General features: G+C 35.5%; 1 protein-coding gene across 1 annotated transcript; it reads right to left on the bottom strand.

Moving 5' to 3' along the window:
• Positions 1–3397: 3397 nt before the first annotated feature.
• Positions 3398–7743, bottom strand: LOC126015944 (MKI67 FHA domain-interacting nucleolar phosphoprotein-like). Its single transcript, XM_049778474.1, has 2 exons — positions 7564–7743; positions 3398–4103 (listed from the first exon to the last, which is right to left on the bottom strand). The coding sequence occupies exons 1-2, from the start codon at positions 7741–7743 to the stop codon at positions 3459–3461; spliced, it is 825 nt and encodes a 274-aa protein (XP_049634431.1). The 3' UTR covers positions 3398–3458.
• Between the last annotated feature and the right edge of the window lie 12350 nt (positions 7744–20093).

Here is a 20093-nt window from a genome sequence, read left to right as displayed (position 1 = left end):
GTTTGTATAATTTTTTGGTAAAAATTTGTATAAATTGGGGCATGCAGAAGGACGGTGGTTCGAATCCCGGCATCCCATATGGTCCCCCGAGCCTGCCAGGAGCGATTTCTGAGCATAGAGTCATGAGGAACCCCTGAGCGCTGCAGGGTGTGACCCAGAAAAAAATAAATAAAATAATAAAAAAATTGTATAAATTGACTCACCCACCCATTTTATCACTTTTTCTTTATTTCCAACTAAATAGCTTCTGAAATTTGAAAGGAGATAGGTGTGTATGTTATATTTCAGCTGTGATTTTCTTGATTTGAAAAGAGATTCTTGCATACATTCCTTGGATTTTAAACTAAAATTCCCTCTACTTTTTTATTCTCATAGTGTCAAAATATGTCTTTAGTATTTAGGTAGGTTAGTTAGATATTAGGTACAGATAGGAAAAAATGTAATAGCAACACGCCAGGACTTAGAAGTATTATGAAAGTTTTTAAGCTTTTTAATAATTTTGGCATAAATCTGCTACCTCCCAGCTTGGAAGAACACGTGGAGTTAATAACCTCATAGTTTTATTTTAGTGAAAGCACAGTATGAGCAATTTTGAAGGGATTATTGTACCACTTCTATTTTTAAATAAAAGGTAAAAGACTGTGAAACATATGGTACAATATCTGGGGAATCTACCTAATGTTTGCAGTTGAATTAGGAAGACATTTGTCAGTAAATTGGTTTTTAATCTTTGCAGGGGAAAATGTATTTTTATCTCATTCTTAACTATGAAAGTTACCTTAATAAGCATTATTATAATTGTTTGTATCTATGATATCTGTAAACAACTTAGATACTTGCATTGTAGCAAATGCAACAGTGTTCCATATTTCTGTGTACAAAATACTAGATCAGCCTCTGCCCAAATGCCTGAAAATTGTGAGAATATTTTATTATGTAAATATAAAAGGAACATGAAAACATAACTAAATTTATTATCATTAATATAATACTTTGTGATTTTTGTGTGCTTGATCACATTAAAAGCTCTAAACTTGTGAGAAATTTTTATATTATAACTTTGTACACATTTATATACTTTTTTGTTTTGTTTTGCTTTGTTTTGTTTTGGGTCATACCATGTGACACTCAGAAATCGCTCCTGGCTTGGGGGACCATATGGGATACTGGGGAATTGAACCGTGGTCCATCCTAGGTCAGCCGTGTGCAAGACAAATGCCCTACCACTGTGTCACCACTCCAGCCCCACAATTCTATACGTTTTTAAACCATATATACAGCTGTAACTTCTAAGAGGTTATCTATAGTGATATTAGATTAACCTGAAAAATATTCTGACATTTTCCTAATTCAATTAAGCTTCTAACATATTCAAGGAAGGTATATCTTGAACTAGATCTGTTTTGTCTAATAAAATCATTATTTAAAATCTTAATTTTAATTTGAGTTAAAAAATAAGCAATGGAAAGATAGTGGAAAGGGAGTTTAGTAGTAGGGAGCTTACTTGGCTTGTGGCAGGTCCAGGTTTGATACCTAGAAATGAAGTAATCCCTGAGTGCAGAGCCAGGAATAAACTCTGAACACAGCTGGGTGTAACCTCTCCTCTAAATATGAAACCCAAGTTAATTCTTTAATTCTTTATTATCCTATAGCACAATAGCATACTAGTAAGCTAATAGTCACTCCAGTTATATAGGCAAAAGAAAGACTTTAAATTTTTTTAAAAGAAAGTGATGATTTTTTAAAACATTACACAATTTTAATACTACAACATTTAAAAATACTATAGTAATTTAGCAACAAAAGAAAACAATATACTGCAGTATTTTGAGAGGGACTTTTGTTTATTTTTAAAATAGCTTTATTGAGATACAAACCAAACACAACTCACCCATTTAAGTTAAAGAACTTAGAGCTTTTTGGCATATTTGTAGTTATGTAATTTCAGAATATTTTTGCCATTGCTTGAAGAAATATCATATTGGTAATCTAGCATACCTTAAACCCCACCTCTAGTCTTCAATAGTTGTATCTCTAGGTTTACCTGCAGCTCTTTTCGATAAACAGAATCATGTATTTAACAATAAACAACCTTTTGGTAACTCTTCAATGTGGTATATCGTTTTAGCATTTCCATTTTAACATCCACATTTGTGTTCAAGTATACATCTTATAATTTTTCATATTTTAAAATTTCAACTATTTCTTAAAAGTGAATAAATGAATAAATAGTTTACTACTCTTGGTAATAATTATGTCTATTCTTTCTATGATTGCAACCATTTTTTTGTAATTTCTACTTTATAATTTTCTTAAAAATTTTCTCATTGAATCAAGGAATAAAATTTTTTATCAATTTAAAAACAAGTAAACCAAATTGGACTACATCAATATTTATAAGTTTTGTGCTATAAATGAAACCAGTCAGAAAATGCAAAGTTTCTCTGCTTGAGGTACAGCTTTTTATCAGGGTGTGAAACCGGGCAACTCCCAGCACTCTCTCCTTACTCTTTTACATAGGCTCATTTTCACAATGCAACTTTATCTTTGCTCAGAAATTGATATGCAGATTGCCAGCTGATAAATAGTGAATTCAACATTGAATCCTTCTAGAATGAAAATTAATATAAAGGCCTGGAGAGATATACAGCAGGTAGGGTGTTTGCTTAGCTGTTGCTGACCCAGTTTCAACCCCTGTTCATCCATTATGGTCAACCAAACCTGCCAGGAGTAATTTCTGAGTACAGAGCCAGAAGTAATTCCTGACTGCCACCGAGTGTAACCCAAAAACAAACAAATAAACAAAAATAATTACTAGGGGCACAGAGAGATAGCTGGTGGAGTGCTTGCTTGGCTAACCTGGGTTTGATCCCCAGTACCCATATGGTCTCCTGAGCCCCTTCTTCTCCAGGAATAATCTTTGAGCATAGGGCCAGGAGTAGCCTAAGTACTACCAAGTGAGGCCCAACATCTCCTAAAATCAATATCAAACTGGTGTGGGGCCCTGGCTATCCACAGTGTTTTCAGGAGTCTTAGGACTGATTGCAGCTTCTGTTTCTGTCTTCTTAGTGACAAGTATCTCAGTCTTTCCAGGTTTTCTCAAATCAGTGTTGGCATCTTTCGTGCATAAAATCAAAGAGGGGAAATTATAATCAATCCCCTTTTTTGCCAACTTCTTTCTGAGTAACTTTTCTTTCTTTCTTTCTTTTTTTTTTTTTTTTTGGTTTTTGGGCCACACCCGGTGACGCTCAGGGGTTACTCCTGGCTATGCGCTCAGAAGTCACTCCTGGCTTGGGGGACCATATGGGATGCCGGGGGATCGAACCGCGGTCCGTCCTAGGCTAGCGCAGGTAAGGCAGGCACCTTACCTTTAGCGCCACCGCCCGGTCCCACTTTTCTTTCTTTTTAAATCGCTTCTCCATCTGTAATTTTTCAAGAGGTGTCCAGTCCTTATTATATCATTTTATTGCTGGAAATGATGGATTCTTAAATGGCGTATACCACTCTTGAAAAAGTTCTTCATGTACTTGTTCTGGTGGCATAAAATGGCACTGTAAGAGTCTTTCACCAAAAAGATAATTGTTAATTGTTTCTGCAACTATTTTGGCAACATCTTCAGATTCAAACTCCATAAGGGCATATCCTTTGCTATTTCCAGTCTTTGTAGTTCTGGACAGTCTGAGCTTTGTGACAGTGCCAAACTGAGAAAAGTATGCGAGGATCTGAGTTTCATAAAGTGTGGGTGGCAGATGGCCCACGTAGATAACTCCTGGAGTCAATTGTTTGGGTTGCTGCTTTTGCTTTTTTGGCCGCCAACGCATCTGCTCCACATCCTTCCGAAACAGCTCATCCTTCTCGGGATTCAGTGACAGAAACGGTTTGGCGGGGCCGGACAGAGCAGCAATGGCCCAAGTCCCGAGCAGCCAACTCCACTCCACGCAGTAGCTGACCTGAATGATGGCAATGATGATGACGAAATAGTTTTCAAACAACCCGTGTCTGAATTGTAAAAGAAGTAGCACAAGCATCTCAAACACGGACACATTCAAGAAAAAGAAGGCGAAGAAAAAGCAACCAGTGATCCTGAATGTATATGTATAGTACTGTGGAAAATGGTTTTATTATGAGAACTGACTTTTGTTTGTTTATATTTAGATACAGTGGAATGCAACCACATAGGAAATGTTTAGAGGAATAACTTTCTATCAGTAAGAAAAACTGTTGTCTTAATAGTAAGCCAGATGGCTCGGAAAGGTAGTACAAGAACACTTGCCTAAAATGTGGCTGATTCCTATTCCATTCCTGGCACGAGATTGGATTACCCACCCTAATCAATATTCATAGTCCACCCTAGGGTTTGGCCTGGTTCTTGTGAATAAAAAGCAGGGGTCTGAGAAGGCAGACACTCATTCTTCAGTCTTCGTTAAGATGTTTTGCTGAACTTGTTCTTGTTCCTTTTCACTGTGTGGATTTCCTGAGTCAACTTGTTCCAGACCTGCATCTCACTAGGTCCTCATTTTGGAGCCTGGGGCTCTGCTTATAGCACCATATATTGTCCCCTGCACACTGCCAGGGGTGACTCAAAAACAAAACACAAAAACAAGTCAACTGTAGAAATGTAGGCTGCATATGAGCTTTCAGTAACAAGGTTCATGCTCTCAATCCTCATTTTGGGGGGTTTGCTCTTGGTTTTTTGGTTGGTTGGTTGGTTGGTTGGTTTACCAGAGATCAAAGCCTGGTTGGCCCATGTGCAAAAGCAAGTGCCCTATCACTCTGGCTGCATCTTTGGTTTCCTTTGTTATCATTTGTTTTATTTTTTCATAAATCTTTATTTAAACACCATGATTACAAGCATGTTTATAGTAGGGTTTCAATCATAAACAATACCCCCCTTCACCAGTGCATTTGTTAGCACTTTTTAGTTATACATGCAGCAGTGGAAGGAAAGCTGTTAAATAGGATTTTTTTAAGTACTATGTTGTACCCTTGAATAAAGAAAATCCCACTTGATTATCTACTTGATTTTATCAGACCATGCATATTTAATAGGGGCGGTTCTCTTCTACTGAAATGGGCAAACTAAGTTCAATTGATGGAGACTAAGAAAGTATTAATATTGGGGCTGTAGCAATAGCACAGCGTGTAGGGCGTTTGCCTTGCACATGGCTGACCCAGGTTCTATTCCTGGCATCCTAAATGGTTCCCCCAAGCCTGTCGGAAAGATTTATGAGTGTAGAGCCAGGAGTAACCCCTAAGCATCGCTGGTATGGCCCAAAAAAGAAAAACCGTATTCATTTCATTTATATATTTGATTGTTTTTTAATAACTTAGTTTTGGGTAGAACAGCTTGGATTAATTGCTATTGTTTATGTGGAATTGTATTTCAAGATTGAATGATCAGAAAATAAACATTTTTTGCATTGTGAAAAAAAATCAATCTCAAGATATTAGACCAATGACTTTATAAATGGGATAATATATTAATTGATTCTAATGTAAAACATTCTAATTGATAGGCTGAACACCAACTTCTTTTATTTTCTTTCTGGTACACTGTAGGAAACATCAGGATTTACCTTTCTTCTCATTAGCCATGCTTTCTCTGATGGTGCTAATATGACAGTTCACTAGAACATTTTATATTCTTGGATTCTTGGGATAGTTCTAAGATGTCCAGAAAGGAGCTGAGAGATAGTATTCAGGTAAGGTGTTTGCTTTGTACATGGTTGACCCACATTCTATCACTAGGCACCCTGGTACCCTAATCTTGCTACAAGTAATCCCCAAACTCAGATCCAGAAGTAAGCCCTGAGCAGTTGGATGCAGTCAATAAATAAAAAAAAATTTAAGATATAGAGAGAGAAATTAAAGAGGAAAGAAAGAAGGAAAATAGAAACTGTGAAAATCACTTTCTACAGCTTAAGATGGGATGATTAGCATAACTAGTATGTTTGAATCTTATTAAAAACATTTAAACCCATGTCAATTCAAGCATTATAAATAGAAAATTTATATATAGTAGCTGAAGAAACCTCTATAATGAGTGAGGACAGAGAAATAAATTTTAAAATATTTTGATGTTAAAAACATTAACATCAAAATAAACAAAGCAATGAGCTTACCTGGATCTCAGGACAAACTCTACTGTCTCCAATTCAAGAAAGTTGAACATCTTTGGGGATCACACTAGTGGGCCATGTGCCCCATTTTTTGGGTCCCGTTTACACCTTTGTTGATTGTTTGAGTATCCTCAAAGAGCTTCCAGAATGAGAAATTGATTCTCATCCTCTTGTCCCCTTTTGGGGGGAGATCTTGGTAATATTTATTCACGCAAATAATCCACACAGCCAGGAGGGATAAGGGGTAAAAGGTTGGGCGAAGAGAGTCCTTTGTTTGCCTGCTGCAAGCTCCAAAACACACCTTGAGCCAGCCAGCCAATTCTGGCAAAAGACGCCGAAAAACCTCGCTCCCAAACTATTTATTCGTCTCTCAACAGCGCCCCCACCTGGAAGGTCAAGGTGAGACAACAGGCAAAGAACAATCTTGTGGAAATATTTTCATATACAATTCCCCCCTTTTTAGTAAAGAAACAATAATAATGTAGAGAAGTAAGTAATATTTTCTATAATTATAAAAAAGAACAATTAAGCAAAAGAAAAGAGCGGCTGTTTGCATAAGCGCATCACAGGGAAAAGTAAAGAAAAACCTCTAACCTAAACACAGGGTGTCCAAAACCAGAAATATGTGTCAAGGAATCAACTACAAGCTCCAGAGATGATAGATCTACAGCGTACAAGATGAAAAATTCCAAGTAAGTTCTTCCTTGAAAAAGCAGGTGGAGAATCTGAAATTCAATGATCAAGGATCTAGTAGGCGATGGGGAGCTCCCGGGGCAAACACAAAGCCCGATTGTAATCCAGAGACAGAGATCCTTCGAAGAGAAGCTAAAAAGGCTGTGTAGCAGGCGAGATGAAGCACATTTTCCATTCATGTCCAGGTTGACCAGAAGAAAGCCCTTCTTTGAGGGCAGTGAATCAGGCCCAATATTATAGGAACAGGCACACACACCCTGCAGAGTGGGGAGCCACTGCAATGATGATCAATAGATATTTTAACTTAATCCAAGAATCTAGTCCAGTCAGAAGTCCATATGAGGTCCAAAATTGATGAGCCACGTACGGCTGATTATTTAGATGGGAGCTTAAGTCACAAACCAAAACAAAATGTTTAAGTCATAGAATCTCCCTGCGTAAATGAACTACTTGAGGGTCCATCCAAAATAGATAGAACCTCCTATTGAACCTACTATTTTCCCCTATGATGTGCCCAGCTAAAAAACCTGACCAAAAAAAAAAATATCATTTAGTAAATTATTGACAACAATATCTAACCTACTAACCTAAAGTAAAAAAAAGCAAAACCCTAATATAATACAACATCAATTCCTAAAATAAAAACTAAAATGTAAAAACATTAATTACAATAATCAAAAGAAGTGAAGTATCAAATATAACTTCAAAGGATTACAATTATAAGAAAAATACAAAAGGTGAAATTTCTAACGAGTCCAATACCACTCTGTAAAGATGAAGGATCCAGAACTCCGAAAACTTCAACCAAAGACACTTGATGTGTCTGGAAAAGCGGGTTGCAGCTTGATACAGGATACAGCACTCCAACAGTCAAGGATGTCTTACTTAGGCCAAGATCAGGAGGCTTGTAGTTGTGAGTGAAGGAGATCATTTGCACATGTGAAAGGATTCCTGAAAACTGAATGTTAAGGACTAGGAAGAAAGAGGGAAGGATAAGGAAGAATACATTGGGGGAAGCTCAAGTTCGGAAAAGAGAACTATATACAAAACATGCAAAACAGACAGACACATAACGAGACATACACATACAGACTTCACAAAAAATATGGCCATAATACTCACTCATAGTTACCAAAAAATATTTGTTGGAAAGGATTCAAAATAGAGCAAAAGAAAAATTTTAGCTGAGTCAACAAAAGCGCTTTAAAATACAATAGCCAGCATACTGCGTAGATGAATAACTTCAAATTCACAATATATATATGTATATATATATATGTATACATATATATGTATATATACACTTTAAGGCAGAGTAGAGAAAATCTGAAAGAGAGTGTCATGCACAATACGACCATGGAAAACAATAATGCAAGTATAGAATAGTAATTCTATCGAAGTCAATCATAGATGATGAGCACTGTGAAGAGAGTCCTTTGCATACATCATCTGAGGAATTTTCTTTTTATCTTTATAGTGTGTTCTTGGAATCTAGCCTAGATACTAAAGTATATGCTCCCTCCATTGAACCACAGTTCTATCCTATTACTTTAATAAATTAAAATTAAGATTTATAAGGGTTATATGAAAACTGAATAGAAAAATTTCACAAATTAAAACTGTAAACTTGCAATAGTAGTTAAACTCAAAACTAGCCTTTTTTTTCAAAACTAGTCTTAGATCTTGTTCTTTGAAGTAGTTATCCAGGACTCTGCTTTCTTAAACTACTCACATAGTTTCATATATGAGTTTTCATACATTTATCAATATAGTTTCATATAGTTATAGATTTTATATATTATACACTTACTAATGATTTGTAACTTCAAATAACTTCCTTTTGTTTTTTCTTTTGTTGTTTTTTTAGAAGTTAACTATACTCTTAGAACTTTGTTAATTCTCTGCAAGTAAAATCTATTTCTTTTAAGATAATGTATTCTAAAATGCCTTTAGTGTTAATTGCAATATTTTTAATGTTGAATTTGCTTAAGCCACATATTCTGTATGCAAGCAGATGTTCATAAAATAAATATTCATATCAAGTTTATGTGGCTCATAATTCCATGTATTACAGATTGTTTCAGATGAGTCTACAGACCTCATTTTCTTCTCACTTAAAATGCACCCAGAATAATATTTAAATTACATTTACACATCTAATAAAGATCGGCATTTTAATATGTGCACTGTCAATCATTTATTGGAAAATATAACTTTATATTTTTTTTTTGATTTATCTTTAACAGGCAATGCATTGGAAAATGCTACAACTCTTCTCACATAGTCTTTTCTTGGAATATCCTGTCACCTACACGAACTTTTAAAAAGATACTTTTTTGGGGGGAAAGGATAAAATTGGGTTACTGCTGGCCCTGTGCTTTGACCCTGTGCTCAGGAGTGACTGCTCCTAACATAGTCCAAAAAAACTATATAAAGTTCTAGGGATTGAACTGAGGCTAGCTGTATACAAATCAAACACCTTTACCTTTGAACTTTCTGAAATGCTCTTTTGATCCTTCTGAGGTAAAAAACCCTCAAATATATATACTATTTACTTATTTTTTCCACAAAGCAGTCTGCTGGAAAGAGGTGATTTTTAAATTTAAATTGATTATGTTAAATTAGTATTATTTGCAAACTTATGTTGCAGTATATGAATTTATAATATTAAAACCTATGGTAGACTTGGATCTATTGTTTCTATTGGCTGAAAAGCAATATCCTCTGAGGATCAGTGGGCATTGCATTTATATTTTGTCTAAAGACTTTCTATTTTAAAGTAATCTCACCCCTAAACTTTGATTTATTTTCCATTTTAGGTGAAGGGTTTGAGCCACAATTGGATGTGTTCAGGGATCACTATTGGCAGGACTCAAGGAACCATATGGGGTGCCAGAAATTGAATTCTGGCCAGCCATGTACAACAAGGGGAAATACCCTACCTGATCTACTATTATGTTGGCCCTAATTTCTTTTTCTGTGGTTTCAGTTACCCATGGTCAAATATTTATGAAAATGTAAAATGTCAAAAATGAAAATTTATACCTTTTAAATGGAAAGCTTGCTAATCTGAGAAGTGTGATGAAATCTTACATGAGGCTCCTGCATTTTGCTCACATGAGTCTCCCCTTCATCTGGTGTATTCATTTTCTATAATCCCTTAGTAACTATCAGCAGATCTACTGTTGTATGTACTTTAGTTTACTTATTGACATCAAGGCATAAAACAGGTTGCTGGAAACATGAACAAGACAAAACGAAATTATAGAGTGCTTTTCTATAGTGAAAAGGTAGATACTCTCATCTTAAGGAAATCAGATCAGTAGTTTAAGTCACCATAGCTATGTCTATGGCATTTACCATTTATTTCATAAGTAGACATTATATAATGGCATAGTGTCACAAGAAATTAGGTCACTATATAATATATTTTATTGTAAGGAAACACATTCTTAATATATTTTATTGTAAAAAAGCACATAGCTTAAATTACAGTATTTTGTTATAATTGTTTTGTTTTACTTTAGTTACTATTCTTAATCTTCTGTGCCTAAATTATAATTAAATTTTTACATATATATGTATATATAAGTGGTTCAATAGCATATATGGTTTCAGGTGTCTAGAAATATAGATTCGGGACTATGAAACATGGGCTATAAACATATGGAACTATGGAACATATATCATATTTTTTAATTCACAACAAAACTGAAGAAAAAAATCAGTTTTTCCATGTGTGCTTTTCCCTTAGGTATTTGTAGCCTCTTACATTGTCATGATCCCTCACACTTATGAAGTTAATTTATATCCACCCAAAGTCTCTATTTACATTAGGGACTATTTTAACTGTTGTGAATGTCATGGGTTTGGACAAGTAGATAATGACAAACCCATTATTATTGTATATTTAATTATATTGTATATTGTTTTCTAAGTTTCCTTAATTCATTCTCCTCAATCCTAAAAACTACTAATATTTTTACCATATTGATAATTTAACCTTTCCGGAGTTTCTTACTACATGAATCATACAGTATGTAGTCTTTTCAAGATTGGTTTTGTTCACTTAATATCTTGCATTTGAGGTTCCTCTGTCTTTTTCATAACTTGATAGTCAGATCTTTTTAATGCTGGCTACTAATCTATCATCCCTATTTATCACAGTTTATTTATTCACCTACTGAAGGACCTTTTGGTTGCTTCATAGTCTTGTCAATTATGAATAGACTTGCTAGAATTATCCATATTGTTGGTTTTAATGTGGATATAACATGTTAATTTATTAGGGTAAATACCAAGGAGAATGATTATATATTGGGTCACATGGTAAGAATATTTTTACTTTGCTAAGAAACTACCAAACTCTTTTAAAATGACTATCACTTTATAATCCTATCAACAATAGATCAGATATGCTATTCCATAATTTCTCTAATATTGGATTATGTTTCAGTGTTTTGATTTTTTACCATCTTATAAATGTTTAATAGAACCTCATAGCTGTTTTAATGGCTTTATTGCTTAATACATGATGATGAATATTTTAATAAGATTGTCTGCAATGTGTTTCTTTCCTTTTGTGAGTTTTTCAAATATTTAAATTTGTTGTTTTTTATTGAATCAAACGTTATTTATATATTAGAAAATAGTCTTTATTATCCCTTTATAATCATATCTCCTACAAATGTTTCCTCCCAGTCTGTGGCTTATCTTTTTATTCACTTAATAGTAATATACTTTAACTATTATACACATAGTTTGAATATAGAAATAATATTATTTATGAAATTCTCACAATAGCTTCATTATTTGAGAATTATTTGGAGGAGGAAAATAATGTGTTTAAGTATGCCTGTGTGATCTATGGGAGATAAAAATGGCAAGTTTTGACAGTACCTCAACTCCAGCCTGAATACAGTCAGTACTCTTTCAATTGCATCACTGAAAAAAATAACAGATGAGGGGCCCGGAGAGATAGCACAGCGGCGTTTGCCTTGCAAGCAGCCAATTCAGGACCAAAGGTGGTTGGTTCGAATCCCGGTGTCCCATATGGTCCCCCGTGCCTGCCAGGAGCTATTTCTGAGCAGACAGCCAGGAGTAACCCCTGAGCACCGCTGGGTGTGGCCCAAAAACCAAAAAAAAAAAAAAAATAACAGATGAAAACACTAAAGGTGTTGCTCTTCTTTATATTGTGTGAGTGAAGGTTTCTATCTTTCCCTGGTGACACAATTTTATAATAAGAAACGGTTTATAAGGTTTTTGCCTCTAATCCGGAAACAATCTTAACCTACTTTCATTTATTTGCTGAAAAATTGATCTTAGAAATTCAAAGGTATGGAAGAGCTGTTAGAAATTACCTATGTCAAACTGTGAAATGTCTGATAAATTTAGATGAGGGGTAGGCACTTCAAAGTGACCACTTCTCAACAAGTGACTCTTGGGGACTCCAGTGATGGGAGTATGGTGAGATGCTGTGGACTGAGCCTGGGGCTTTCATATGCAGAGCATTTAACTTGAACCTTACAGTGGATCCATTCTGATATGTAATTCAAAAATGCTTTCTCCTTGCTTGTGGATTTCCTTCTTTTTGTGAAAAATTTTTTAAGGATAAATGTTTAATATTTTAATAAAGTTCTACTTTTAAATGTTCTTATTAGAACATGTCTTTTTTATGTTGTAATTAAAATGTTAAAAGTTTTATTTAAAAACTTTTTCCACACCATTAGTAATATTATTTTATTTTAGAATGTTGTGTAGGCCTAGTAAATTAAAAGACATCTCAGAGATGCAATTGTTTTTGAAGATATTGTATAATTATTTTTGTTATTTTTGCGATTTGAGTCCAACAAAATTAAAACTCTAATGTGCATAGGCTTGCTGTAGTATCACCTTCAATTATTAACTATCTAAAAAATCGTCTTTGTTTCCCCTCATAGCCTGTAAACTTCCAAATATTTATTGATAGTTATACAATAATATTGTTTGGACTTACACATACAATAGACTTATAAATATTTTTTACTGGTAGCATATTATGCTTTATATGAAGAGGAGTATTTAGGGATACAGAAAAAAAGGGGTTTGTCTTAGATTCTGGAATATTTATATACAAAAGCTTCTTTTTAGTTTCTGAAATATACTTGCAGCAATGCCTAGCTTCAGCAGTATCCAGTTGTCAGTAGAAATTAAGACTTTCTCATTGTCAGATTTCCCTGGTATCTGTCTAGGTATTCTTTCAGAATCCATCAATAACTGTCAAATAGACTCTAGCATAGCTTCACATAGTAGCACTTGGTCATGGGTACTTTCTCAAGCACAACAAAGAACAGTCTTCCAAAGTGGACAAGACATTTTCCTTTGAGTCACTTACCCTAAAAGGATAAGCCTTACCTGATGACAGATTAGTTTAAGAATATGTGATTTTAGAGAACTCACTATATGTGCAGCAAAAGTGACGCTACAAATAATTTAGCCTATGTTTACTAAATCTTGACATATAACTTATATTTCTCTTCCAAAAGACAATTTTTGAACATTGAGAGTCTAAGAAACAACAAAAAATAATAAAGTTTAGACTAATGATGTGAATAATGCAATTCCACTAATAATTAAGCCTTTTTCTGCTTCCCATTTACCTTAAGATGAACTCAGTTTTTATTAGCTGGTTACATAGTAGTTAGAACTTTGCCAGAATTGCTATTTAGACTCAATTCTTGTTGTGTTCCTACACTAGGTTCTAATAATTTTGAATATCTGTATTTCCATAATTATGCTATTTTTTCCCACCTGACTTTTGCATACTATTCCATCTGCAAGATTCTTGATTGCACTACTAGTCTATCCTTTGGATATAATCTTTGAAAATGTCTATTAATTATAATTATATTGTTATCCTTATTGTTTCAATGAGTTACTTCTATTTGTAATTAACACATATTTTAACCTACTAATTCAAAAGGCAATTGATTCATCAATATTAACTATTTTCCCTTTGTCATAGAAGTCTATAAAAACAAATATATGAAGGTAAATACGACACTTCAAGTTTTTTATTCTTTTTATTTATTTATTTTTTATTTTTTTATTTTTTTTTGACTCTGTTGATCACAATGGTTTTAATAAAAAAATTTTAAAGTTATAACATATCTTATTTATCATATTACCTAACATACTTTATCAATCTTTAAATACTTGAAACTATTTTATATGTTAGACTCTAAGATTAATGGGTACATTCTTTTTTTTTTTTTTTTTTTTGAATACCTACACACAAAAAACGTTTATTAGCAAAATGGGAGTCATTTACTCTTTTTTTTTTTTATATATATATTTTTGATCATAGTGGCTTACATATTGTTGACAATGATATTTTAGGTACATATTTACATAAAATCAGGGGGAATTCCCATCACCAAATTGTCCTCCCTACACCTCCGTTTTTGTCCTACCACCCATATCCTCTTCCCTCACCCCCAGGGTAGCTAGGATGTGTGGTTTCCTCTGTATCTAGCCTACTGCACAGTAGCCTTGCACCTCTTTGGTCCTGGTGTCTCCCTTGTTTCCCCCTCTAATTGGGGGGGCAGGACTAGCTAGTTCAAGTTACGTGGTTTTGTTTAAAGGAGAGAAAAGTAATAAACTGGGGTAAAAGTCTAATACGCCGAAAATAAGTGGAATTCTTCCAGAGGTTTTCAACATCGGTTTGGGAGATGAAGGAGAGAAAAAAGGTGAAACATTCCACCAGTACAAAAAGAAGTGTCAAATATCCCGTGAGGGCTCCAACAATAAGTACAAGCACCAAAAACAAAACAAAACAAAACAAAACAAACAAAAAAAAACAAAAAAAATAAAAACCCACAAAAATAAACACAAAACAAGCAAACAAACAAACAAAAAAATGTCATGGTCTTGATATAGGAAACATGGCATAGCATACAAAGGAAGAACAGAAAGGAAGAGAAAGAATAAGTATAACTGGGGACAACTTCAATTATCACACCCAAACAGAGAAATTGACCAAAAATAGATGGGTAAATAAAAATAATAATAATAAATGAAAATAAAATAATATATATATATATAAAAAAATAATGATTTGTGCTTTTTTTTTTCCCTCCTGCCCAGGCACAGTAAATATTGGGGTCATTCGAAAAGGAATTCACTTGGCCTAAGAGATATGGGGTTTCTCCGCCCTTGGAGTGTATTGTCATGGGATCAACTATAGACTCTGTTCAGGATCACTTACTCTCCTGGTGGTGCTTTTGTGGTGTTTGTAAGACCTCTGCTCTGTCCTGGGTGATACTATCAGGCCTCTGTGACTAGGGATCTCAGTATCTGCACAGATCCTGCGGTGGGAGTTATGATGAAGTCAGTCTTTGTGGTTCTAGAAGTTCTGTTCCATCATTGTCATTTTAATTCATCTTCTGTGGTTGGTGATCTTGGTCTTTGCACTGAAGCTAGGATGGCACCTAGGACAGTGTCTTTCTTTGTGCTTCCAGAAGCCCCATTCCATTACAATGGTCTCTGCCAGACCTTTGAATCTGGGGATCATGTTCATTGTGCAGATCGTAGTTGAAACCCTAGGTTAGGGCTTTTTTATTGGTCCCAAGCTGTATACAGTCTGGTCATGGTTCTAGCAGCAGTCATCTGTAACTCGAAATCTTGGCTTTTGGGCCTTCCAAAGGGTGACAAGTCTTCTGATTTTGTCTTGTCGTTAGCTAGAAAGGTTGGATAACCTTCACTTAGGTCAAGTTGTTCCCATTTTCTTCGTTGTCAGGATGTCATATTAGAGCTGGCATTTGTTGGTGGCCTCGCAGTATTGCGGCTGTCCCGGGTGGGATTTGTTTCCTGTAGCAGTTGTGAAGAACTGTGCCGTTCCTGTGTCTGGGATCCAGGGTTCAAGGCTGGATTGATGGTATCTAAACACCTGAGGTCTAAGTTAATTCCACATGACATATTTTCAAGGTAGGAGATATCCCTCTATTGTAAACAACTATGAGTTCCTATCTCTAATAGATAAGAGCTCTCTTTTTTTTTGATATATATATATATATATATATATATATATATATATATATATATATATATATATATATATATATATATAAGAATCTCCCTTTATTTTAGTGTGCCTTTGCAGGGGGAAATGGTGCTACCTTATATTGTTGGTGCATTTGGGGGTGGTCAAACGGGGAAAACAGAAACAGGTTACATACCCCAAAAAAAAAAAGATGAAAAAAATAATAAATAAAAAAATAGGTATCAAAAATGTATGTGCTTACATATGTATATGTAGGCCAGATTTTTTTTTAAATGAGGTAGCAAAGTATTTAAAGGGCCAAAGTGATGCATATGACTATCTTACATTTGGGGAAAAGCGGGTAAAGAGGTGGTGTGATACAGTTCTTATGCTTATGTTGGAAATACAGGTTTTCCCATTGTCTTTTTGGTTTTTCTTGTGGTGTGTGGGTCCCCAGGCATCTTTCCATCCCATCCCCAGATCTTCTTCAGAGTGGCAAAAGATTTGTGGCAGGGAGGTCCTGGAAGGGTTCTTGCATTGAGGATACTTTTAGACCTAAGTCCGGTTTCAGGTAACAGTCCACGTTAGGGGGAGTTGGTGGGGAGGGCCTCGCAGCATGGATCCGCAGGGGAGTTGGCTGCCTTTTCATGCAGGAGACGAGATGTGGGTTTGACTGGGTGTCCTCTCGACTGGGTGCTGGGTAATGGTTCGTTGGGGTAGGAGGTCAATCTTGATGCCTAATAGATTAAGGACTGAGGGTGGAGAGTTTTAATATGGCGGGAGGTCTGTATGGGATTGAGGGGTGAAGGGATAGTTGGATTTCCAGAGGGGGAGAAGGGGAAGGTATATGGAAGGGGTAGGAAGGGAGAAAAGAGAAAATACTTTAGAAGGAAAGGGAGAAGATAAATGGTAAAAAGTAAAGAGAAGAGTAGAAAAGAGAAAAAGAAAAAATAAAGAAGAGAAGAAAAAAAAAGAAGATAGAAAATAAAAAAGAAAGTAGTGAGAAGAGAGGAGAGAATAGCAGGGGAATGCTAGTTTGCCTGAATTTGTTCACAGAATAGAGCGTGTAGTTTAAGTCTGTACGTCTCGGTTACTGCTTTGGTGGTCTGACTGGTCACGTGCTTCAGTTCCTAAAAGAAGGTGTAACCTAGAGATAAAATGTATGTTAAAGAGTTTTCTCGGGGCCATCTCATATTGCAAGCTAGGTATGGTATCTCATGTGGTATTCCGCGCTGCCATCTTAGTTTATCCGCCATTTGTATTCAAGGATGCCTGTGGATATAAAAGCTGAGAGGTTATTTTAAATATTATAAGATAAAGACAATAAAATGTAGTGTTATGGGATGATTCCATTGCAGACAGTGATTTTCCGTGGTGTTCTTTACCTGTGTTCCTGAATACTTTCTCTAAATGATTGTTGTGGGCCTTTGTCGTGGAAGGTTGATTACATACCTATTCTCTCTACGGTGCAGTTTTTGGTGTTGCTGCTTTCTTTGTGGAATAATGTGTAGTCAAGAGTTTGCGTTGTTCCTTTTTCAAGTACTTTGGGGACTGCTCCTGAGTATATGTTGACTATTGCAGTGTTTAGAGTTTCTACCCTGTTAAACCGTGTTATTTGATTAATGAGTATCAGTTGTGTATAAGATGTGTGTTCTGGGTGCTTCAGAATAGTGCTATCATTCTGTGTTTCTCTTTTGTCTTCTGACTTACTTTGTTTAATATAATATGATCTAGGTCCATCCATGTTGCTGCAAAGTCTGTGATTGTATCATTTCTGACTGCCGTGTAATATTCCATTGTGTATATATACCACGTCTTAATGATCCATTCATCTGTTGTTGGACATCGAGGTTGGTTCCAAGACTTGGCTATTACACTGAGTGCTGCGATAAATAGTGGGGTGCACATATATTTTGGAATGAATGTCCTTCCCACTTGGGGGTATATACCTAGGAGAGCAATTGCTGGGTCAAATGGCAGCTCAATTCTGAGTTCTTTGAGTACTCTCCAGACTGTTCTCCATAGGTGTTGGACAAGGGGGCATTCCCACCAGCAGTGTATGAGAGTTCCTTTCATACCGCATCCCCGCCAACAGAGATTGTTCCCATTATTTTTAATGTGAGCCATCCTCACTGGTGTCAGGTGGTATCTCATTGTTGTCTTGATTTGGATCTCTCTGATGATGAGTGAAGGTGAACATGTTTTCATGTGTTTGTTGGCCATCCTTTTGTCTTCCTCAGAGAAGTGTCTATTCATTTCATCTCCCCATTTTTTTATGGCTTTATTCGGTTTTGGGGGGCTCAGCTTTCTGAGTGCTTTGTATGTTCTAGATATCAGCCCTTTATCTGATATGTCGAGTGAAAAGATTTTTTCCCATTCTGTTAACTGTCTTCTTGCATTAAGTAGGGTTTCTTTCGCCATGCAGAAGCTTTTTAGTTTGATGTAGTCCCATTTGTTTATGTTTGTTGCTAAAGTTCTTGCCAATGGTGCTCCATTCTCGAAGACCTTTTTGATATATAAGTCTTCGAGTGTTCTGCCTATTTTATTCTCAATAAACTTTATAGATTCGGGTCTGATTTCAAGGTCTTTGATCCATTTTGAGTTGACTTTTGTATAAGGGGTGAGGTATGGGTTGATCTTCACTTTTGTACATGTGGTTTTCCAGTTGTACCAACACCATTTGTTGAATAGGCTTTCTTTGTTCCATTTCAGGTTCTTGCCTCTTTTATCGAATATTAGTTGGCTGTATATCTGGGGGTTTATGTCAGGGAATTCTGTTCTGACCCACTGGTCTGAGGTCCTGTCTCTGTTCCAGTACCATGCTGTTTTGATTACTATGGCTTTATAGTATAGTTTCAAGTTAGGTAAGGAGATGCCACCCAGCTTCTTGTTTTTCAGTATTTGTTTGGCTATACTGGGTCTTTTGTGGTTCCAGATGAATTTTGTGATTGATTGTTCTATTTCTTTAAAGAATGGTGTCTGGATTTGGATAGGGATTGCATTAAATCTATATAGAAGTTTGGGTAGGATAGTCATTTTGACTATGTTAATTCTACCTATCCATGAGCATGGGATGTTCTTCCATTTCTTTAGATCTTCTTCAATTTCTTTCTGAAGTGTTTTGAAGTTTTCCTGGTATAGGTCTTTCACTTCCCTTGTAAGGTTGATTCCTAGGTACCTGATATTTTTTGATACTATTTTAAATGGAATTGTATTTTTAATCTCTCTCTCCTCGACTTCGTGATTTGTATATAGAAACGCTACTGTCTTTTGTGTGTTGACTTTGTATCCAGCCACTTTGCTGTATTGGTTAATTGTTTCTAGGAGTTTTACTGTGGACTGTTTAGGGTTTTCAATGTAAATCATCATATCGTCTGCAAATAGAGATAGTTTGTGTTCCTCTTTCCCAATTTGGATTCCTTTGATTCCCTTCTCTTGTCGGATTGCTATTGCTAGGACTTCTAAGGTTATATTGAATAGGAGTGGAGAGAGTGGACAGCCTTGCCTAGTTCCTGACCTTAGTGGGAATGTTTCTAGTTTCTCACCATTAAGTATAATGTTGGCTGTTGGCTTTTCATAGATAGCTGTAACTATCTTGAGGAAGGTTCCTTCTAAGCCTATTTTACTGAGTGTCTTTAACATGAAAGGGTGCTGGATTTTGTCAAATGCCTTCTCTGCATCGATTGATACGATCATGTGGTTTTTATCTTTCTTGTTGTTGATGTGATGTATAATGTTGATTGATTTGCGTATGTTGAACCAACCTTGCATTCCTGGTATAAATCCCACCTGGTCATGATGTATTATCTTTTTTATAAAGTGCTGGATTTGGTTTGCTAAGATTTTGTTGAGTATCTTTGCATCTATGTTCATTAGTGAGATTGGTCTGTAGTTTTCTTTCTTGGTGATGTCTTTGCCATCTTTGGGAACGAGTGTGATATTTGCCTCATAGAAGGAGTTAGGGAGGATTCCTGTTTTTTCTATGGTTTGGAAGAGCCTATGGAGAAGTGGTAGTAAGTCTTCTTGGAAAGCTTGATAGAATTCACCTGTAAATCCATCTGGACCTGGGCGTTTGTTCTTAGGGAGTTTTTTAATTACATCTTCAATTTCCTCTGAGGTGATTGGTCTGTTTAGGCTTTCTAGATCTTCCGTTTCCAGTCTTGGAAGAGGGTTTTTTTCCAAGAATCTGTCGATTTCTTCTGGGTTCTCTAGCCTGGTGGAGTATAGTTGTTCATAATATGATCTCATGATATGTTGTATTT

Source organism: Suncus etruscus, chromosome 8 (assembly GCF_024139225.1).
Source record: "Suncus etruscus isolate mSunEtr1 chromosome 8, mSunEtr1.pri.cur, whole genome shotgun sequence".
Taxonomy (NCBI): Eukaryota; Metazoa; Chordata; class Mammalia; order Eulipotyphla; family Soricidae; genus Suncus; species Suncus etruscus.
This window is presented reverse-complemented; position numbering and strand designations above follow the sequence as displayed.